We start from the raw sequence: 20,000 nt of genomic DNA, 5'->3' as shown, positions 1-20,000 counted from the left end.
CCATAGAAAGGGCTGATACCAGAACAAGTAGAACTTTTAAGAGTTCTATAATTACTTTGGAGCACTTCTGTTGTTTTGAAATGTGCATACAGCCTGTGGAAATGAATGAGACTCGACTTGGCCTGGCCTGGCCTGAGTCTTGAAGGTGAAGCATCGCTGCAAGCCAAGTAGAATTAGGAACTCTAAAATAGAGTCAGTGAGATTTTGATAGGTCAGGCTGTTTATCCACAAACCCTTTGTTGATGGTGACAGACAAATAGGATTAGAATCTGGGCTTGAATTGGACATCGTCTAACGGCCTGGGCTGTGGCTGGCTGATGCAGCAGGGGAGACGGGGTTAGCTTAAGGTCACTTGGTGGACACGTAATTGAGACTTGGAGCTAGTTAAGAGGCACCTGATAGTTCATAAATGATGCACAAACTGTCCTTACAGTGTTTAAAACAGGCTAGCTACTAGAAAGTTAGAGCAACCTGATTTTGTTTCAGTTTTCCACATAAAAGACATCATCTCTGTCTGTCTGTCTGTCTGTCTCTCTGTCTGTCTCTCTCTCAGTCTCTCTCTCTCTCTCTCTCTCTCTCTCTCTCTCTCTCTAGGAGTGTAGCCAGAAAAGAAGAATGACACAACACCCACCCCTCTCTTCATGCTTGTCGAGTGCAGGACCCTTCTCTCTGCCCTCCTCCTTCAGACTACAAGCACCAATTCACATCAAGTCCAGCTAGTTTGCCTGTCATTCTCCCTCCTTGTTCCGAGATCTTAGAACGTCTTAGAACTCAAACCTTAGAACGTCCTCCCTCTCAGATCAGAAGGGGGAGAGAGGAGGAGCAGAGGAGAAGGCACAAAGAGGAGGATGAAGAGGAGGAGGAAGAGGAGGAAGAAGAGGAGGAGAAATCGAGCAGAGATCGGAGCGCTCTGGCAGATGGCAGGAGAGCGCCAGGGAGGAAGGAGCGTTACCGTGACTCCCGTTGCCATGGCGAACAGCAGCCCCTGTCTCCACTTGGTATCCAGACCGGCCTCCCCTCCGCTCTCCTCCACTGACCTGTTAGGCTAGGGACACACAGGGTAGAATGGGTCAGGGATGGAGGGATGGAGAGAGAGATGGAGAGACGGAGAGACGGAGGAGGTGACGGGGAAGAGGGGGAGAGAGAGGCACAAATGTAGATGTGGGAGAGAAGGGGAGAGCAGAAAAGAGAGAGAGAGAGAGAGAGAGGATAGAGGGAGAGAGAGAGAGAGAGAGAGAGAGAGAGAGAGAGAGAGACAGGGACACAAATGGAGGCATGGGGGGTTAGACAGACTAAAAGATTTGGAGGCAAACACACACCAGGCACCAGTAAGCCATGGAGTTTGAGGTAATGCCAGCCCTCCAATCCTTGGACCAATATGCCCCAATGGCACTGCACAGATGCACACACACACACCACACCCACACACTAAATAAACCTGGGAGCTGTGGTCCAATGGTTACATGGATTTAGTGTATGTTTTCCCTCCGTTTTACCTCTCAAAACAACCTAAAGGCAAAACTTCTACAAAACTTGTTGTCTTGTAAATCGGGAGTCTTGCCAAAGACTCTGTGTTGATACTTAGGCCACACTACTGATCAATGTCACACACACACACACACACACACACACACACACACACACACACACACTCTGTGTTGATACTCAGGCCACACTACAGACCAATGTCAGGCGTCAGAAACCACATGATCCAGCACTTAGCAGGCATGAAGCAGCAGAATACCGGTGTGGCTGTTTGCTTTCATGTCTCCATTTTTCACTCATTTAAAGCTCGTCAAGGCTGAACAAACCACTGGCTGCTGCTGGGGGACTTCTGAAGATCTATTGATTTATTTTACCTATAAATAAAATCTCCCTTCGATCTAAATCACTTAAATCCTGACAAAAATAATAATGCAAAAAAAGCGTTCTAAAACAGCCTCCTGATCGACTGCACTCACTGTCAAGTTTCTCAGCATCGGACGGAGAGGTCTCTGAAGAACCTAGACAGGCTGTGGTCTGCAGCAGCGAAGCTGTCTGAGTTCGAGGGATATTTCGGTCCAGTCAAAGGAAAAGGAACACGGCCGCAGCGGTTGTAAAAGGATAAAGTGCCTCAATGAAGCCTAGAGGGGAGACTGACATTGCCCTAGAAAGCCAGTGCCACTTTGACCCCAATTACGCTCAAGAGCAACCGAAGGTTGCAGGTAAAACTGTGTCCTGTACAGAAAACTAGACCAGTCCCTCCTCAACCAGACAGTTTACAGACACATTTGATAAGGGTTCCTTGCTTATCCAGTATCAATTTACCAAATATGTACTGCGTGTGCTTTCATAAACAAGAGAGATCATCAGAAATCTACCTGAATATAGAACATAATCATAAAACAGGAAGCAGAAACATTGTGCTCTACCAAACATAAATTAATCAATTGACTAATGAGAGTGGAATGAAAAATGCCTTGGTCATTGACTTTTTCTTTACAGTAGATGCTGTGCTAAAAAATGAAATAAATGTGAATTGATGGCGAAAAGGGCAGATTATAAGAGATAAAGGCTTGCCATAATTTTCATCCATTTGTGCACACTAACTTAACAGCATTATGGCCATTATATGGTATTATGGTGAAAACGCAGAATTTTGGTCTAAAACTAGCAATCTAATGACTTAAAAAGCATTAAAAAACACAGCAGCTGATCCAGTTTGCACTGATGAAAACTTGCTTGCGTGCAAACTGATGTCTTTGGGAGATGTTGGAGCTGATGTTGTGCTGTTATAGGCTTTTTTTAAAAAAATAATAATAATAATAATAATTCTGCAGGGTGTTGCACACCAAACCACATAACTACACAGCATGATAAGTGATAATGACAAATGTGTTTGTCTGTCTTTGATCGTATTCCGCATACCATCAAACCTAATTGATTGCCAGGAGTAGATGTGATTATTACACATTGCGGTTTCAAGCTGAGAGAAAAATAGATAAGTCTCTATTCAGCATCACTCTAAAGTGTTATCCATCCCGAAGGCAAGAGACATTTTTATCCAGTAAATTAATGTCCCATTCTGGTCAGAGTAGGGGATTTTTTAAAAAATAAAAAATATAAAACAAACAGAGTGGTCATTCAGAGAGGGAAAAAATAGGTGGTTGGGCCATCTCCCCACATCAGAGTGTTACTTTGGGGGAAAACCATCAAGCCAAAGTGCACATCGAATCTAAGATCGCCTTCTGAAACACATGCTTTCAATACATTTTTAGACACGCCACTAAAACACTGTCTCTTTGAGATCCAGATGCCAACTCACCTCACATATTTTCCCTCATCAATCAAAGAGAATTTCAACACAAGAATACCCACCTTTGCTTTCTTCTTCATATGCCTCTACAGGGGTACACTTTCCCAACTATTAACTGTGACTTACACATCGACGTTGCCAAATGTCTTGAACTATGAGATTTATATTCAGGGGCACTTAATATGGCATTAATATGATTTTGTTTCTTCTAACTTCCATAAAACACTGTCCTACGGCTTATACACAATGACGCTAAAGCACAATGTCTTCTTCCAAACTAAACTCTTGAGGTTGGAATGACCCCTTCTACAAAGAAAGTAATTCCAGACAGAGTATTTTATAGACTCTGCTCTTCTTTTTAAGATGGTCCAGTCCTTCTCATATTTCCTGCTTGCCTTTCTCCCTCTCATCCATCTCAGCCTACAGGATCCCACATGGGGGAACATTTCTGAACAATATTTCTGGGCAATCACATGATGATACCTCATGTTCCGACTGCATTGCAATAAACTGTGTAGCCTACTGGTGATGACTGAAGTCATCCAGATTAAAACGCATTGCTCAATAATTCGCTTCGGACAAAAGTGTCTGCCAAATCCCATAACCATAACCATAACAACACAGGCATGGTGTTCATTAAGAATGGAAGGACATCAATCAAATCAATGTCAAACAGAAAAGAGTCCAGACAATTGGCACCATTGCTCTGACTGCTCATATCCACTCCGTCAGCCATTTATGGATTATTCTGGAATATTTTGGATATTCACCCAAATAAGTATGAAGTCTTCAGAAAGCCTTTTGTTGAAATTCCATCTCTCTAATTGTTGACTGAATCATGATCACCTCAAAACAAATCAATCCAAACGTCTAACCCCGGCCTTAACCATAAACGATATTGCACAGTTTCAACACGCAATGTGGACATCTGTAAATAATCCATGGAGGACCAACAAAATAAACTATGACCGAACAGTTTCAGTTTCAGTATGTTTGCTCCAACCTCAGTTTGTTCTTCGACAGGAGACCATCTAAATAAGTATGACAGAACAGTGTTGATATCTTTTGTGTGTCCAAATTTGTTTTTGTTCTTCGTCAAGGGACCATCAAAATAAAGTATGACAGAACAGCGTTGATGGTGTTTGTTTGTTGGTATGTTTGTTTGCTTGTTAGTTCCAACCTCATTTTTGTTCTTCTTTTTCATCTTCTTCTTCCTCTGCCGCTGCCTCTTCTGGAGAAGGACGGTTTCGTATTTGGGCCTTGGGTGCTCCTATGAATAATGACAGGCAAGAGAGAGAGGAAGAGAGGGAAAGGGAGAGAGGGAGGGAAAGGACGAGAGGGAGACAGAGACAAAGAGAGAGAGGGAGAGAAAGAGAGAGAGAGAGAGAGAGAGAGAGGGAGAGAATGACAGAGACAAAGAAAGAGAGTCACTACAATTTGCTCTTGCAGTGTCCTAAATGGTCTCTTTTGAGAGGAGACGATCACTTCTGAAAAGGGACAGACCAAAATAACTGAGGGACCAGTGAGGGGCTGAAATCTGGGCTGTCATGCTGAAGGAAGTCTTGGGGTCACTACCAAAAAATAAATAAAAAAAAAACACAACTCTAACCTGAGCTCCGTCCTTGATAGAAAGACGGCATCTCAGGTGGAACTAGGCAATAGCTTGTGGCAATATCATTCTACTAGGGGGTCATGTAAGCGCTGGATCAGAGAGCACTGTGATGGATTTGGGATGACACCAGTAGGAGATGACATGAGAATTTGGGTGGTTGCTGAACTTTTTTTGAACTCAGCTGTTGAAACCAGGATAAGTATATGACTGTGTTGCGTTGGCCAAGTTCTCCAATGCTACTCGCATAATCCTCTCAGCCCTGCTAATTCAGCATTACTACACAAATCCTGTCAACAACCACCACCCGGAACCCTCGGTCTATCCCCAAATCAGGGATGTGGCGGAGGCTAAACGCAAGTAAACGCAGTTTACCCATCTCTGAAATTTTAGAAATAGAGTTCCTCCACTTCTTACTAGAGTTTATCCACCTCTCAAAAGAGTTCATTCACCAATTGAAACTCATCAACACTCTATGAACCATTCAATACCACTTGTATTGTTATAAACATTTGGACAACAATCTCCACCATCACTAAATATGTTCTGAATGCCTCTTTAAAAAATATGATACTGCATGGCACAGTTCACCTTAGCATGATCACAGAATTCAAATGAATAATTCAAATGGCGATAGGTGGTAAGATAGCATAGTGGCCAGGAAGGAATTACATGATGGATGGGTGAGCTTAGCTATGGAGCTTTCTATAAGTACCAGACTGTAAATCAACTAAGATATAGGCACAACAAAAAAAATATAAAACTACACTTAAATACCGACATAGTTAAGACATAGTTTCTTGTGGCCAAGTAGTTAGTTTAGGGTTATTATGCCTCGGATATCTACCCTGCCTTGCCCTAGAGCCTATTATGGGATAGATGTTGCCCATGGCCTGGCAGGCAGTGTGATGAGATGGTTGCTCATGACGGTATGTCCTATATAGAGTTGTGGTAAGAAGGTAGTCAGTTGTGTATGGTGGTAGCGTTGTGGTTAAGGAGCTGGGATAGCATGCAGTAGCCAGAAAATGTGCGGGTTCAATTCCAGCTCTATCCCAGCTTTCACCGTTGTGCCTTTGAGCAAGGTGCTCAACACCAAGTTGCTCCAGGAAAAACGTACTGTAGTTTCTTGTAATAGAATTGACATACGTACTGTATGTCACTTTGGATGAAACGTGTCTGCTAAATGAATAAATCTATGTATTGCTTGCTGCCCAGTTAAGCGTGATGTGGTAGAGGGTATTGAGAGATGGCCTGGTGGTGTATGGTTGTAAGGTCTATTGTGAGAAGGTTGGCCAGTTCTCTGTGACAATGTTATTGTCACGGAGGGTTATTATGGTATGGTGGCCCAGTTGGGTATCGTGTTGCTGGGGTAATTATGGGGTGGTTGCCCGGTTGTGTGTGGTGTTGTTGGGGTTATTATGGGATGGCTGTCAGGTTGTGTCTGGTGCTGTTGTACTGTAGGTGTTATCATGGGATGGTTGTCAGGTTGTATGTGGTGCTGTTGTAAGGGGCATTATGGGATGGTTGTCAGGCTGTGTGTGGTGTTGTTAGGGTTATTACTGGATGGTTATCAGGTTGTGTATGGTGTTGTTGGGGTTATTATGGGTTGGTTGTCAGGTTGTATGTGGTGCTGTTGCTAAGTTGCTGGTATTGTCAGACAGGGTTCTCACTCACCTCCTCCTCTTCCATGCCAGTCAGGTCCCAGCTGTGGTTCAGGCTGATCTGTCTGCGCTTCCACTGTTCCAGAAACGTGACCACTGGGGGTATACACCCAAACACACACACACACACACACACACACACACACACACACACACACACACACAAATGTATGTTAAGACATATATATGCATACCCCCCCCCCCCAACAGACACACACACACACACACACACACACACACGTGATTATTTTAACCCATGCAGTGTTGATTGACATTTTGTTTACAGCGATGAATAGAAGCGGTGTTAGATTTGGAGAGATGGTCTCGGTCCTTTCATGGTCTTCAGATGACATTCAGTGTACAGTTGGGCTCAGTTGACAGTTTGTTAAAAAGCCACTCAAAGTATGTCGTCCATCACATAATGAACCATTACAGTATAGTGTTACCGGAAACTTTTTTTTTTTAGCATGCTCCAAAGTGCCAAAAACTTAAGCACGTCAAGTGTCCCTGATGCTTGATTGAGTTACAGCAACTAACTCTCTGGAACGCTTTCAAAAGACAGATGCACGTCCGTGTGGAAGCGCCATCAAAAAAAGGCACCCCAATGAAACTCAAAGCCATGGCTTCTGATTAAAATTCAGCCTGGCCAGTTTCTACCGTGCCAACACAGCATGGTAAAGCACATCAAGAACTTTCTAGAAAGAGCAGATTGAACCGGTAGTCCGTCCGTCCGTCCGGTACGATACCGTGTTCCCCAGGTAGAGTACGATCATGAATACGTAATGAGCTCCCTGGCTCCTCAGTGGGGGTCCCACTATGAGTAATAATGCATTGGCCCTCTCTCAACAGCACAGAGTGAGTGAAAGACAAGATGCTGTCATCCCACCCCAGAGGGATGAGGAGAGAGGGAGGGAGGGGGAGAGAGAGGGATGGAGAGTGTAAGAGGAGAGGATGAGAGCAACAGGAGAGAGAGGAGAAAGAAAGAGAAAGAGAAAGGGAGGAAGCAGAGGGAGTGAAAGTGAGAGAGAGAGAGACAAAGCAAGCATCAGGCCATGCCACTATCACTCAATCCCACGCCAAGTACTGACAGCAGTAACACAATAACCCGTCCATTCAGACAGAGAGAGAGAGAGAGAGATGGAGAGCAGGGGGGAGAGGGAGAGAGAGGGGGAGGGAAGGAGAGAGAGACAGTAACAGATAGATAGATAGAGGGAGGGAGAGAGAGACAGAGATAGACAGGGAGAGACTCAAGAGCATGACCAAGAGATGTCCACACAGCTTGGACTCTCTACACCACCATCCGATCTATGTAGAGTTGTGTTTTTTATCTTCATTATATCATTCTTCTTATCAATTCGTAAATCAAATAATACGAATTGTTCAGATAGCAATATTGGTGAGGTAGTTGCACAATGATCATTTGCATAGCATTCTGATCAATTGCTCACATTTCTATACGGAAGCAGGTGCCCATCGCTCTCAACTCTCGCAGCTTTCAACTCTCAACCTTGACCCTCCCCCATTCTGTCCTCCCTTCGCACTCTGCTGGTGAACAGTATCGCCATCCTGTCGTACCTCTGCTGATACGTTGGACAGGTACACAGGCAACAGGTACGCAGACAACAGGTATGCAGGCCCTGCCGCTCTCCTGCTCAAGTTCATGAAGAGGGGAGAGTAATGTGTTGGCCACTGGCAGGGCAGGCGTAAGACAATACAGTCAGGGGAGAGGCTACCAGACGCCTCCAAAACACACAATATCAGGCTCTGATGAAAGTAATTATCAACCATGCGTGCAGTGTAGACTGTGTGAAAGAGTAGACTTTCACTGTCATGTCGGTCTAAAGACTGGGCTACTGTATGCACAACTCAGGTATCCACTTAGACTATAACAGAGAGACGGCCAGACTGGCAGGGCTGGTTTAAATTAATGAATGTGCTGATTGGTCCAACCTTATGTAACATCATATGATCTGTATAGAGTCTGTATACGGTAGATGTGGATAAGAAATAAAGAAATGAAGAAACAAAGGAATAAAGAAAGAAAGAAAGAAAGAAAGAAAGAAAGAAAGAAGGACAACAGAGAAAGAAAGACACAAAGAGAAAGAAAGAAAGCAAAAAAGAGAAAGAAAGAAATAAAAGACAAACAACAGAGAAAAGAGTGAGCGGGTGACATGAATACAGGAGTGAGAGAGAGAAAGGGCATGACACAGAGAGAAAGAAAGAAAGGAAGAAAGACAGAAAGAAGGAGAGAGAGAGAGAGTGAGTGTGGACAGACATACAGATACACACTGAGACTCAGAGGAAGAACGGCTGAGAGCCTTGAGGTAAGTGAGGCTCGTCTTTCAGGCAGGTACAAAACAGGTGCGTGCAAAAGGTGATAAGGTGATAAGGTGATAAGGTGATAAGGTGATAAGGTGATGTCCTGGTCTGTCCCTTTCCCTCCCTACAAGAGTTTCAAGTTTAAGTTAGAGGAACACGCTAACACTAACACAAGTAACATGCTAACTAGTGTAGCCTAACCTACTTCCAATGTCAGACTGTGGCTGTGTCTCAAACCGCCTACTTGCATACTTCAAATACTTAGTTTAAAGGTGAATTAAGCTAGCTCAATTTGCCTTAACTTATCAGCTTTGGAGTTATTGGAATGGTTATTTTACTTATTTCGGGTTGAATGAAGGCTGTCTTGCTTCCCCCTAGCCCTAGCGCCTCTGAGCGGAAAAACCACGCATGCAAGTTTTGTGCCTGACAAAGAGAAAGTCTCGCTGCCTCGCAATCATGCTCATGAAAAGGCAGATTGGCCGATTGAGGAGAGTCGTAAAATATATACACTAAAGCTGTATAGGGGAAGCTCTGCAGAGAAATCTGAAAGCATTAAACAAGCAAAAAAGAAAAGAGGAAGCGAAACCGGCGATGAAATCGCCAAATCTGCATAGGTTCCCTTTGGCTTGCAAGCTGGAAAAACTTCTGTCAGGCAATCACATAGAGTCAGTAGGTGGGCTTAACATAATGACAACTGACCTGCAAGTTGTGACCGTTAAGCATCCTGATACTTGAAAAAAAAGAAGATGATTGGCTGTAGCGCTATCCTATTGCGTGGAGAGGGAATTTTAATTCCCTACCTATGGCAAGTTCCCAGACCCTATATCTCGATGTGGGTCTGGCTCGTCAGGCTAAGGACACACTGGATCAAACAAAAAAAGTAAACACACTCTCAAGCTACAACTCATTTAATTAATATGAGAACATGTCACAAGACAAGTCTTGGAGATGCTGAAGATGGAATAGGCCGAGATGCGTCTGTCTTGTGACATGTTCTCATATCAATTAAAAGAATTATAGCATGAGAGTGAGTGCGTTTACTTTTTTTTTGTTTTAAGCCCGACAGTATAACATGAAAGTTCTGAGAAGAGACTTGCTATTTTCTTCAAAGCAATCAGAACTGGACTCTTTATGAACTAATCCAGCAGTGTGTGGCTCAATCTCGTCGCTAGTTTCTCACTGCTGGCTAAATCCTTGTTGTGCTAGATTTGCGCTGTTGTTGTTTGATGATGATGATGATGATGATGATGTCTTAAGTTGTTGGCACACTGACCAGCAACACAGATCATCCGATAAAGCAAATCTAATTTGCTCTCAAGGGACAATAAAGTTGAATTGAATTGACTGAACTTCAGAGTTAGACAAGAATCTGAAAAAAAGAATCCAGAAAAAAAAAACAGAAAACAAACAAACAAACAAAAAAAACAAACAAATGAGGACAGAGAGAGAATGGGGGTGGGGGGGGGGGGGGTGGATAGAACAGAGAGGCAGAGAGGCCGAAAAGATCAAGATGGAGAAGAACACAGGGTTGCTGAGGGAGACAGGAAAAGAGAGAGAGAGAGAGAGAGAGAGAGAGAGAGAGAGAGGTGGAAAACAGAAAGGTAGAGGGACCCCAGAGAGCAAAGGTGGAGAAGAGATGGTGTTTGTCGAAGAAATAGAGAAAAGGAAACAGAAAATGGAGACAGACAGACAGACAGACAGACAGACAGACACACACACAGACAGACAGACAGACACACACACACACACACACACACAGGACAGGAAGGTAGAGGGAAACAGACAAAAATGACACAGACAAGCAGACGGACACACACACACACACATACACACACGCATACACACACACACAGAGGACAGGAAGGTCGAGGGAAACAGTGGGTCTACTCCAGAGGGACAAGATGGCTGGGACAGACATACAAACACACAGACACACACACAGACACACACACACACACACACACACACACACACACTTACCCCAGAGGGACATGAAGATGGAGAAGAAGACGGTGGCGGGGTTGTCGAAGAGGTAGCTGGCGCGGGCCGTGCCACAGGCGGTGCTCAGGTGCCAGTAGTCGCAGGCGCCATCACACAGCGGGCACATGGTGAAGTTCTGCCTGTCGTCACACATCTCCAAACTGACACCACACACACACACACACACACACACACACACACACCACACACACCACACACACACACACACACACACACACACACACACACACACACACACACACACACACACACACACACACACACACACACAGACACACACACACACACATATTCAATTTGGTGCAATCAGGGAGAATTGTTTAATTTTCTTCGCCAACTTGCATGCAACTTTGTGAGTCATGAATTAAAGTCATGAATTATTAATTGACATAAATAAATGCATTCCAAGATACTGCAAAGCAAGACTACAGTGCGAGAGTGAATAGAATCTAGGCATTACAGAGAATGGCACAAAGAAAGCTTTTAAGGTCCTTTTTAAAGATACATCTCTTTACTAACAGTAAAGAGTAAACGATTGTAATATTGGAAGATGTGTGATCTTGAACGGGGCAGCAAGAGTTCTCTTTACTAACTAACGATAATATTGGAAGATGTTGCGTGAGCTTAAACGGGACGGAGAGAGTTGTTGTTGTTGTTTTGGGGGAAAAGGCTTAAAAACAGAGATGCAAAAGAGCAGGTCAGACATTATTGTGTCTGAGAGGATGTTTGCCCGAGATGTTGCCCTACTTTTTTTTTTATATTGGGATAAGGTCTTGGAATAAAATAGGCTTAGTCTCAGAACAAAACAAAAAAAAACTCATTATTTTTCTTTCAATATTTTTTGTTCTAAGAATCACAAAGTAATTTATCCGAGTACAAATCCACACTCAAATCTGTAAAGAAACAGACATAAGCAACTTCTAAGGCTCAGAGACTTCAAAAGGGAAACTTTTCACAGAGCAGAAAATGGGAAATATGTTTTACATTCTTAGATGCTTTATGCTGTAGGAAGTAAAAGAATATTGAATTGCTAATGAAAAATATTAATTTGCCTTTGGTTAAAAGTATACAGTAGATGATTTCTGATTTCTGAAGTTTTTCCAAAGTGTGTCCTCCAAGTGACCTTGAGGAAACCCGTTCCACGAGGGGAACAGAAAAAGTGGGCGTTTGCCCTGAGTGTGTGCCAACCTGAGCCAGCAGATTCTGCCGTGCCAGTCGCTGCCCTTCTGCCCACCTCTCCCTCCTGTTCTCACAAAGGTCCTCCTACCGTCGTACCCTCTCAGCTGCCTTACGCCCACTCGCCCTGGCATCCAGTCCCCGTTATCACAGCAGGAGCTGGCGCTCTCACCCGCTCCTCAACATTTAGTTTTAGTTCTTTATTTTAAAAAAAAATAATGTTTTTTTTTCAGCTCAAAACAACACATTTGTTGGCAAGAAGTTTGCTCTGTCTGCGGAAAAAAAAGGATTATCACTGCTGAGAGTGCTATCAAAGTTATGAGGCGTCGAATCCTCTGTGGGTACACCTACATTAAAAAAAAAAAAAAATACAAATAAAAACACCTTCCATAGGTTTGGGTTATTGTTTTTAAGGAATTTGAAGATCATGCAAAAGATAGATGAATACATAATGTGTGGCCATCTCGTCACCCTTGGCTTACTCCCAACGTTCTTCTTCTCGGTTTCCTAGTTTTGGACACCAACTGCATTAGCTCTTTAAATAGCGCTCACAGAGAGCAGGCACTGATTAGGTCTCACTGAAGCCTTCGTGCCAAACTCACAAGTCTGAAGCTTAATATTTCTTCTATGAATCATGCCACCCTCCAGCACTCTACATTTCACTCTTTTTTTATTTCCATTCATCTGCTGCTTTTATCCAAAGCAACTTACATGCATCAATTATTACAAGGCCAACCTCCACGGAACAACTTGTGGTTTAGTGCCTTGCTCGAAGGCCCAACAGTGGCAGCCGGCAATTACACCCACAACCTTTCTGGCTAGCGCATGCTAGCCCATGGTAGCAGCACTCCTTAGCCACTGCGCTAGCACCACCCATATTGACGAACCTGGGCACGTTGGTGTCGACTGTGGCACAGCCGTAGAAGAACACGGTGATGCCCACTATGGAGGCGGGAATAAGCAGCTGGGTGTAGACACCCAACCAGGCAAAGTACAGACCGATCTTCTCTCCAAAGTACTTCCTGGGGTCAAAGGGCATATTCAGAGAAACAGTATTAGGTGGGAATAATTGGTTCTTTCCTTCAGCATACTGTTATTGTTAGGACATGTAAAATTGTACCTGATGTAGTCTACAGGCTGGTACTTGTAGAAAGCTCCATATCTGGCCCATTCATCATGTAATATCTAAAAGTTAAAGGCCAGAAAAAGCCAACATCTTTTGATGCACAATACTGTATTGTTCCATTCAGTTCAATTCAATTAAATTTCATCTATAGAGCAGACAATTGAAATGGTCAGAAACACAACTGGGACACCCTAGACTAGAGTGAGTAGTAAGGTGACTTAGTGCTTGAGTTGTAATACATTACAACCTCACAATCTTTGTGTACATCCCAAAAGTAAATTATATACAGTGTAAATATTGTTGCCATCCCCGCGTATATAATGTTGACACACCTGTCTGTCGTTCCTCTCCTCACCCTTGGCTGGACCTTTGCAGTCGCCCTACAGATCAGGGAGAAGGACATGAACAACACGGATAGAGACTGCGGAGAAACTACCTCTACAGACCCTTTCAAGAAGAAAAAACAAAAACAATGCTTGATCGGTCGTTCTATTTTGTTCCCAAACTACTGCCGCTGCATTGAGATAACATATGGAATGTTAAAACGGAAACCTTGTGGGAACAACTGTGACACTGAAAATGGAAGTCTCTAATCCTTAATCTAGTCTCTAATATCTTTGCGAATTTGGCTGCCGCTTTTACCAAAGCGACTTACAGATGTGAATCAATTGCAGGACCAGAGTCGGGGGGCAGCTGCTTTGACCAGGGGCTCAACGGTGGCAGAAGGGAAACAAATTCACCCAGCTGCCATCAACTAAATGCATTGTGCTTCTAATTTCCTTTATGAAAGCAGGAAAAAGTCAGGTCTAGCAGTGGTGTAATCTACATGTGACGCAGGACTATGCAGTATACCCACTTATAAAGCATCACCATCTCAGTGTACTCACTTAAAATAGGCATACGTATTAACATTTGGGTCTATCACAGTATACCCACTACAGCTAAACAGACTACATCACAGTATACAGCAGCCTTCCCACTACAGCTAATTAGAATGCACTACCTACTAGCAGGTACATTTTGTACATGTGGCAGACATTTTTACTGAAACTGATTTACAACTGAAACCTATGGAGGCTGTATTGAAATATGAATTCAAAAGGCCACTTACGTCATGGAGAGGGAAAGCTGCCTCATAGACCCCTTTAGCTATCAGTGTGGTGATGCCTACAAAACAAACGCAAATGAAAACGTCAACACCCTCAGAGGTCTTTTCTCCTTATCTTAGCATGGCAGGTAATTCTCTTAACAAGGACAGTCAGGTGACTGTAGGCCCTCGCCCTCATCTTGTTAGGTTCAAGAAACCCGTATCCAAATATGGATGATCATGTATGAGGACCTAGACCCTTAACTTTGTCTGAAATTTGATATACTGTACATCACACCAGTATACGTTAGGTGAGTGAACACACACAGATAGACCTGATGACAATATCCTGGGTACTTGCCCCTTTAGTCAGACTGTGAAACTGTAAAAGCAGCAACAAGTTCCTCCATACCCTGAAAGATCTCTCCTCCTCATCTTACCAGGACTACTACTATCGGCATGGCAACAGCATGGCATATACTGTAGCAAGTGTCTCATTTTCTCACAGAGCGTTCTCTCAACCAGACCTCCAATTAAACAGCCTTTACTTCCTCAGGTAAATCACGAGATGAGAAGCATTCTGTCTTACTTGACCACCCGTACTGAGGAGGATTTTCCCAGCTGCCACCCAGGGCTGGTTCAGTTCAGGTTATACATTTCAGTCTCCTTATATCCCCTCTCTCTGTAATGGGCAATCTGTGCCCTTAACAAGGTCACAATGTAACTAAATTAACTTATCGTGGCTAAACGACATCACTTCCTGTCCGATAGAGCTTTCAAATGCCAATCTTGACATGGTCATCCATCCTTTTAGCCCCTGTTCGACAGCCATAATTTATGTTCTGTTCGGTTTTGTCTTCTCACACACACACACACACACACACACACACACACACACACACACACACACACACACACACACACACACACACACACACACACACACACAGGGCTCCATCAGGGAGGATGTAACTGACTGAGTCCTCGGGACGAGGCAACAGCTGACATGTGGAACACAAGCTTTAATCAAACGTAATTAATCAGTCCGCTCCTCAGAGGATCAGTATTAGCATTGCAGCGATTAGCCTGCCACTAATAACGTTACACACACACACACACATACACACACAAACACACACACACACACACACACACACACACTTTCTCTCTCACACACACACCAGCCTCGCACACCTTCTCTCGCGCACACACACCCTAGCACACCCCATCCACCCGCCCCCTCAAATTATCACCATCTCTGCCAGCAACAGCCAGTAGCACCACACACACACACACACACACACACACACACCTACACCCCTACACACACCCACTCACTCGTTGCCTAAACCCCCTACGGTCTCTGATTCAATTCCAAAAGACACCCTGACATGACCCATATAATTCTGAGAGATGGAATGACAGGGAGAGAGAAAGAGAGAGAGAGAGAGAGAGAGGAAGAGGGGAGGAGAGTGAAATACAGTGGGAGAGAAAGAAGTGAGAAAAAAGAGGGAGGAAAATAGAGAGAATGCAATGCCAAGAGAAAGAGTGATAGTAATGGATGTGGCAAGAGAGGGAAAATGAGAGAGAAAGAGGGAGGGAGGGAGAGAGCAAGAGAGGGAGAGAACAAGAGAGGGCGAGAGGAAGGGATAGAGAGAGTGGTAGAGGGGCAGGGAGGGAGGGAGAAATGAAGGAAGGGAGAGAGGGTGTTTGAGTGAATAAGTGTGAGAGAGAGAGAGAAATTAAGAGAGAGAAAGAGTGAGTGAGTTAGTGAGAGAGAGAGAAAGAGAGTGGTCAACAACAAAACAATGAAACCCTGCTTAATGCAATGAAACTCTGACAGGGATGTCCCAAAGGCAAATGTGAATGCTGTCTCCTCGCCCATCTCTAAACATATCTCAAATGTCCACTCTAGAGAGGGAGTTTGGAGCCTGTCGACTTCAGAGAGACTAACCTTAGTGGCAAGGAATTAAACATCCTTTTGAACACCTGAAAGAAGGGATTCCAAGAATGTACAGTAATTTCCTATACATTAGACACATGTACCCCAGGACAGTGTTGTATGCAAATAAAACTAAATAATATCGTCTATAGATGCATCACTGTATTAATCACAGAGGCCACAGAGTTTTAATCAAGACTGTAGATATGAAATGCATTCCCTAGCATAGCCTGCTCCTGTGTGTTAACCTCATAGCTGAAGAAAGCTTGCCAAATCAAACGTATGAAACTATGGGCAGGTGCACTAGAAGAGATTTTATCTGCAGATATAAATTGCATCGGCTCAGAGACGAGTATAGAGGACATGTTCGGACTAATCTGTCTTTGTAGATGGACATACGACGCTTCAAAGACAAGCATGTCGGGGAACGTCCAGTGGGATGAGAAAGAGCAGTAGACCGACATTTTGAAGATCTCCAGAGGGACACTTGAGTGCTGAGGGAAGAGCTGAGGTGGTCCAAGAGCTCTGTGCATCCTTCACAAAAGGAAGACACTAACACGTCATCCGTGTAGAAGTAGATGTCTACCGTCATTTCCCAACTATTAGCCGCGGCTTATACTTTGATTTTGCAAAGTTTCTTCAGCTATGAGGTTAATACATGGGGGGTATTTTGTCAACTCAAATGTGGGTAGGCTACATAAACTACTAGGCAGAAAGAGAGGGGGGGGGGACAAACTCCACAACAACTTACACTACAAAATCTACTATAAGCCAGAAATGATCCCTCTAAGTGACTCTAATGGAACATTTTGAAATATGAACAGTCTCTTCCCAAAGAAAAAAATGCTAAAACGTTGGTGCCTAACTACACTTTGCGCATTTGAGCTATTCAAGGATCAAAGAGACATTGTTCCTTATTGCAAAGATTGCTCGTTGCTTGGATACATTGTTGAGGACCACTAGAATTAAATATTTTGTTTTTGTCTTTTTCCCTTCCTATCCAAAACTGGAGGGGCCACATGAATCCTGTTTGCAGGCCCGATCTGGCCCCTGGGGCTTACAGTATGTTTGACATCCCTGATCCTTGGCGTATATGCGGAATAAGTTCTTTCCTTGACTCATCTCTAACGACGTAGCTGTAAAGCACATTTAACTCAATTTGAGAAAGAAGGTTCTCCCTTTATTATCCAACCCTTCATTTGCCTGCTTCTCAGAGTTGAAATTGCGGAGAACGCGACCACAATGAAAAGAGACAGACAGACAGACAGACGAGTTAGAGTGATGATAAGAGGGCGGGAACAACAAGAATGAAGCCAGAGATGACAGATTCAGTGACTAACATACAGAGACACAGACAAAACAAAGACACAGGGACAAAGAGGGAAAGGGAGCAAGAGTGTGTATGAGCGTGAGTGTGAGTGTGAGTGTGAGTGAGGGTGTGTGTGCATGTGTGTGTGTGTGTGCATGTGTGTGTGTGTGCGTGTGTGTGTGTGTGTGAGTGTGTGTGTGTGAGCAGAGGTGGGCACAAATACATCAAAAACTATTTTGTTACAAAATACAAATACTGGCGTAGAAAATGTAACAAAATAAAATACAAAATACGGATGTGAAAAATGTATTTAATTAAAATACAAGTAATTAGTAATTAGAAAATACAAAAATACCCCCACAATAATCATGGTATACCAACTTTAAAGAGACCCTATGCAACTTTTTCATAGTCATAAAATCGCTCAGAAATCGTTGTTTTGCTTGACTGACCAGTTTTATCGAACACAGTAATATTTCCTCCCGCCCCCAGTGTTCCTATCCGCTATTGCAACCTTGCAGTTTCTGCAGGAGACGATCGTTCCTTGTTTACATCTGGAAGTCTGAGACGTGTAAGGGACAAGAAGAACCACGCTTGCAATTTATATATTTATATATAGCCTATATATGTATAAATATACACGCTAAAGCTGTCTGGGAAGCTCTGCAGAGAAATATGCAAGCATAAAACGAGCGAAAAAGAAAAACTAAACCGAAACTAGAGATGAAATCGCCAATCCTGCATAGTTCCTCTTTAAAAATAAATTACAAGAAATACTAGTTTTTTATTGGCGGACAGAGGCCTAAATTCTTTACTTTGGGCTGAAGTAGCCTGGTCCTACCATACTCTCGTACATTCATAATGTACAGAGAGTCTGGACACTTTCCATTGCCAAGCATGAATTTCCTTGAATGCGGATACTCTGCCCAGAGCCTCTCAGATCTGCCATAACCAATCGATAAACGTTTGGTCGTGAGGTGACATGCTCAAACTAGCGACCTCAACGTCATCATTCTCAGCTACTCCCTCTGTTTGCTGATTGGACCTGCGCATTATTGTCTTGAGAAAACCTGTGAATATACCGCAGACCCAGACTACGTAGTGGAGTGAAATGAAAACTGAACAGAAGTACGTAGGAAGGCGGAGCCAGGCTACCCATAAAGTAGATCTAGTAAAAAAATGTAATCAGCATCCTACTGTATAATACACGATGATTGAACTGACAACAAGCAGGCTTTTCAACAGTGGAATCAACTCTGACGAAGCAAACTTTCCACCATCATTTTCCGTATTCAATGAAAGTAGTACGACAGAATGAACAGGTTAGCCTTTTTAAATGCATTTCCCTTTTTGTGCTATAAATGCATGCCTTTTGCCTTCATACATGACTGGCAACACAGGGGACAAATAAAGTGACATCCTGTAAGGTGTCTCAATATACGGAATTAATTAACTGGGAGATGAAAACTCGAGACTGTTTCGCATTGGGGAGGTTTTTGCCTCAGTCTCCTCCATTATTTCTGCAGATCAGGACACCTTGGTTGATACCTTACATATGGGGTTCATGTCCCAAAGATTCTGACCTTTGGCTCCCAGACTATGATAAGCATAGCATATTGTCATGGTTATACTAGGTAAGAGGCTATATTTAACTGTGTGATGAATTTTTGGCTAATTTGAGGGGGGAAATGATGAGATTTTTGTTAAGTATTTAAGTATTTTAAATACTCTAAATACAACCCCTCAAAGTATTTTGTTACAAAGTACATTTGATTTTTTCCAATCCTGCAAAATACAAATTACAAAATACACTAAAGTAATTAAATACGTATTTAAAATACATATAATTGAAATACTGCCCATGTCTGTGTGTGAGTGTGTGTGTGTGTGTGTGTGTGTGCGTGTATGTGTGTGTGTGAGAGAGAGAGAGTGTGAGTGTGTGTGTTTGTGTGCGTTCTGTGTTTGCATGAGTGTGTGAGTGAATAAGAAAGAGAGAGAGAGAGAAAATATGAGAGCATGTGACCCAGTCTGTTCTGAATCCATCCGCTAGCCTACACGCACACACACACACACACACACACACACACGCGCGCGCACGCACGCACGCACACGCACACACACACACACACACACACACACACACACACACACACGCACACACACACACACCTGCGCTAGCCTACATCTCTGCTTGCTTCTCAGAGCTGCCGGCTCTGTCCTTCTGCTCCTCAGTGGCTTCCAAAAGAGCATATGGTAGCAGGGGCCACCAGCACACACTACCCCCTCACACACACCACAACATACACACCACAACACACACACACACACACACACAAATACACACACACATACACACACACACACACACACACACACACACATCCATCCATCCCCACTCTCTTGACACTCTTTGGGATTCCCCCTCAGGCTTGCCTAGTCTGTGTGTGCATATATGTATGTGTGTGTGTGTGTGTG

At 43.5% G+C, this 20,000-nt stretch overlaps 1 protein-coding gene across 1 annotated transcript in view; it reads right to left on the bottom strand.

Annotated features, from left to right (window-relative positions):
- ano2b (anoctamin 2b) overlaps positions 1-20,000 on the bottom strand; it is a 101,411-nt gene that overhangs the window by 60,287 nt on the left and 21,124 nt on the right. The window contains exons 7-13 of the mRNA XM_062517444.1: positions 14,299-14,354; positions 13,520-13,567; positions 13,182-13,246; positions 12,949-13,083; positions 10,865-11,025; positions 6,579-6,661; positions 4,476-4,565 (exon numbers count right to left, since the gene is read on the bottom strand). Coding sequence (XP_062373428.1) covers positions 4,476-4,565; positions 6,579-6,661; positions 10,865-11,025; positions 12,949-13,083; positions 13,182-13,246; positions 13,520-13,567; positions 14,299-14,354 — 638 coding nt within the window. The remainder of the gene's footprint in view (positions 1-4,475; positions 4,566-6,578; positions 6,662-10,864; positions 11,026-12,948; positions 13,084-13,181; positions 13,247-13,519; positions 13,568-14,298; positions 14,355-20,000) is intronic.

The sequence above is a fragment of the Sardina pilchardus genome, chromosome 17 (assembly GCF_963854185.1).
Source record: "Sardina pilchardus chromosome 17, fSarPil1.1, whole genome shotgun sequence".
Classification (NCBI taxonomy): Eukaryota; Metazoa; Chordata; class Actinopteri; order Clupeiformes; family Clupeidae; genus Sardina; species Sardina pilchardus.
The sequence above is the reverse complement of the archived record's forward strand: the minus strand, read 5'-3'. Positions and strand labels throughout refer to the sequence as shown.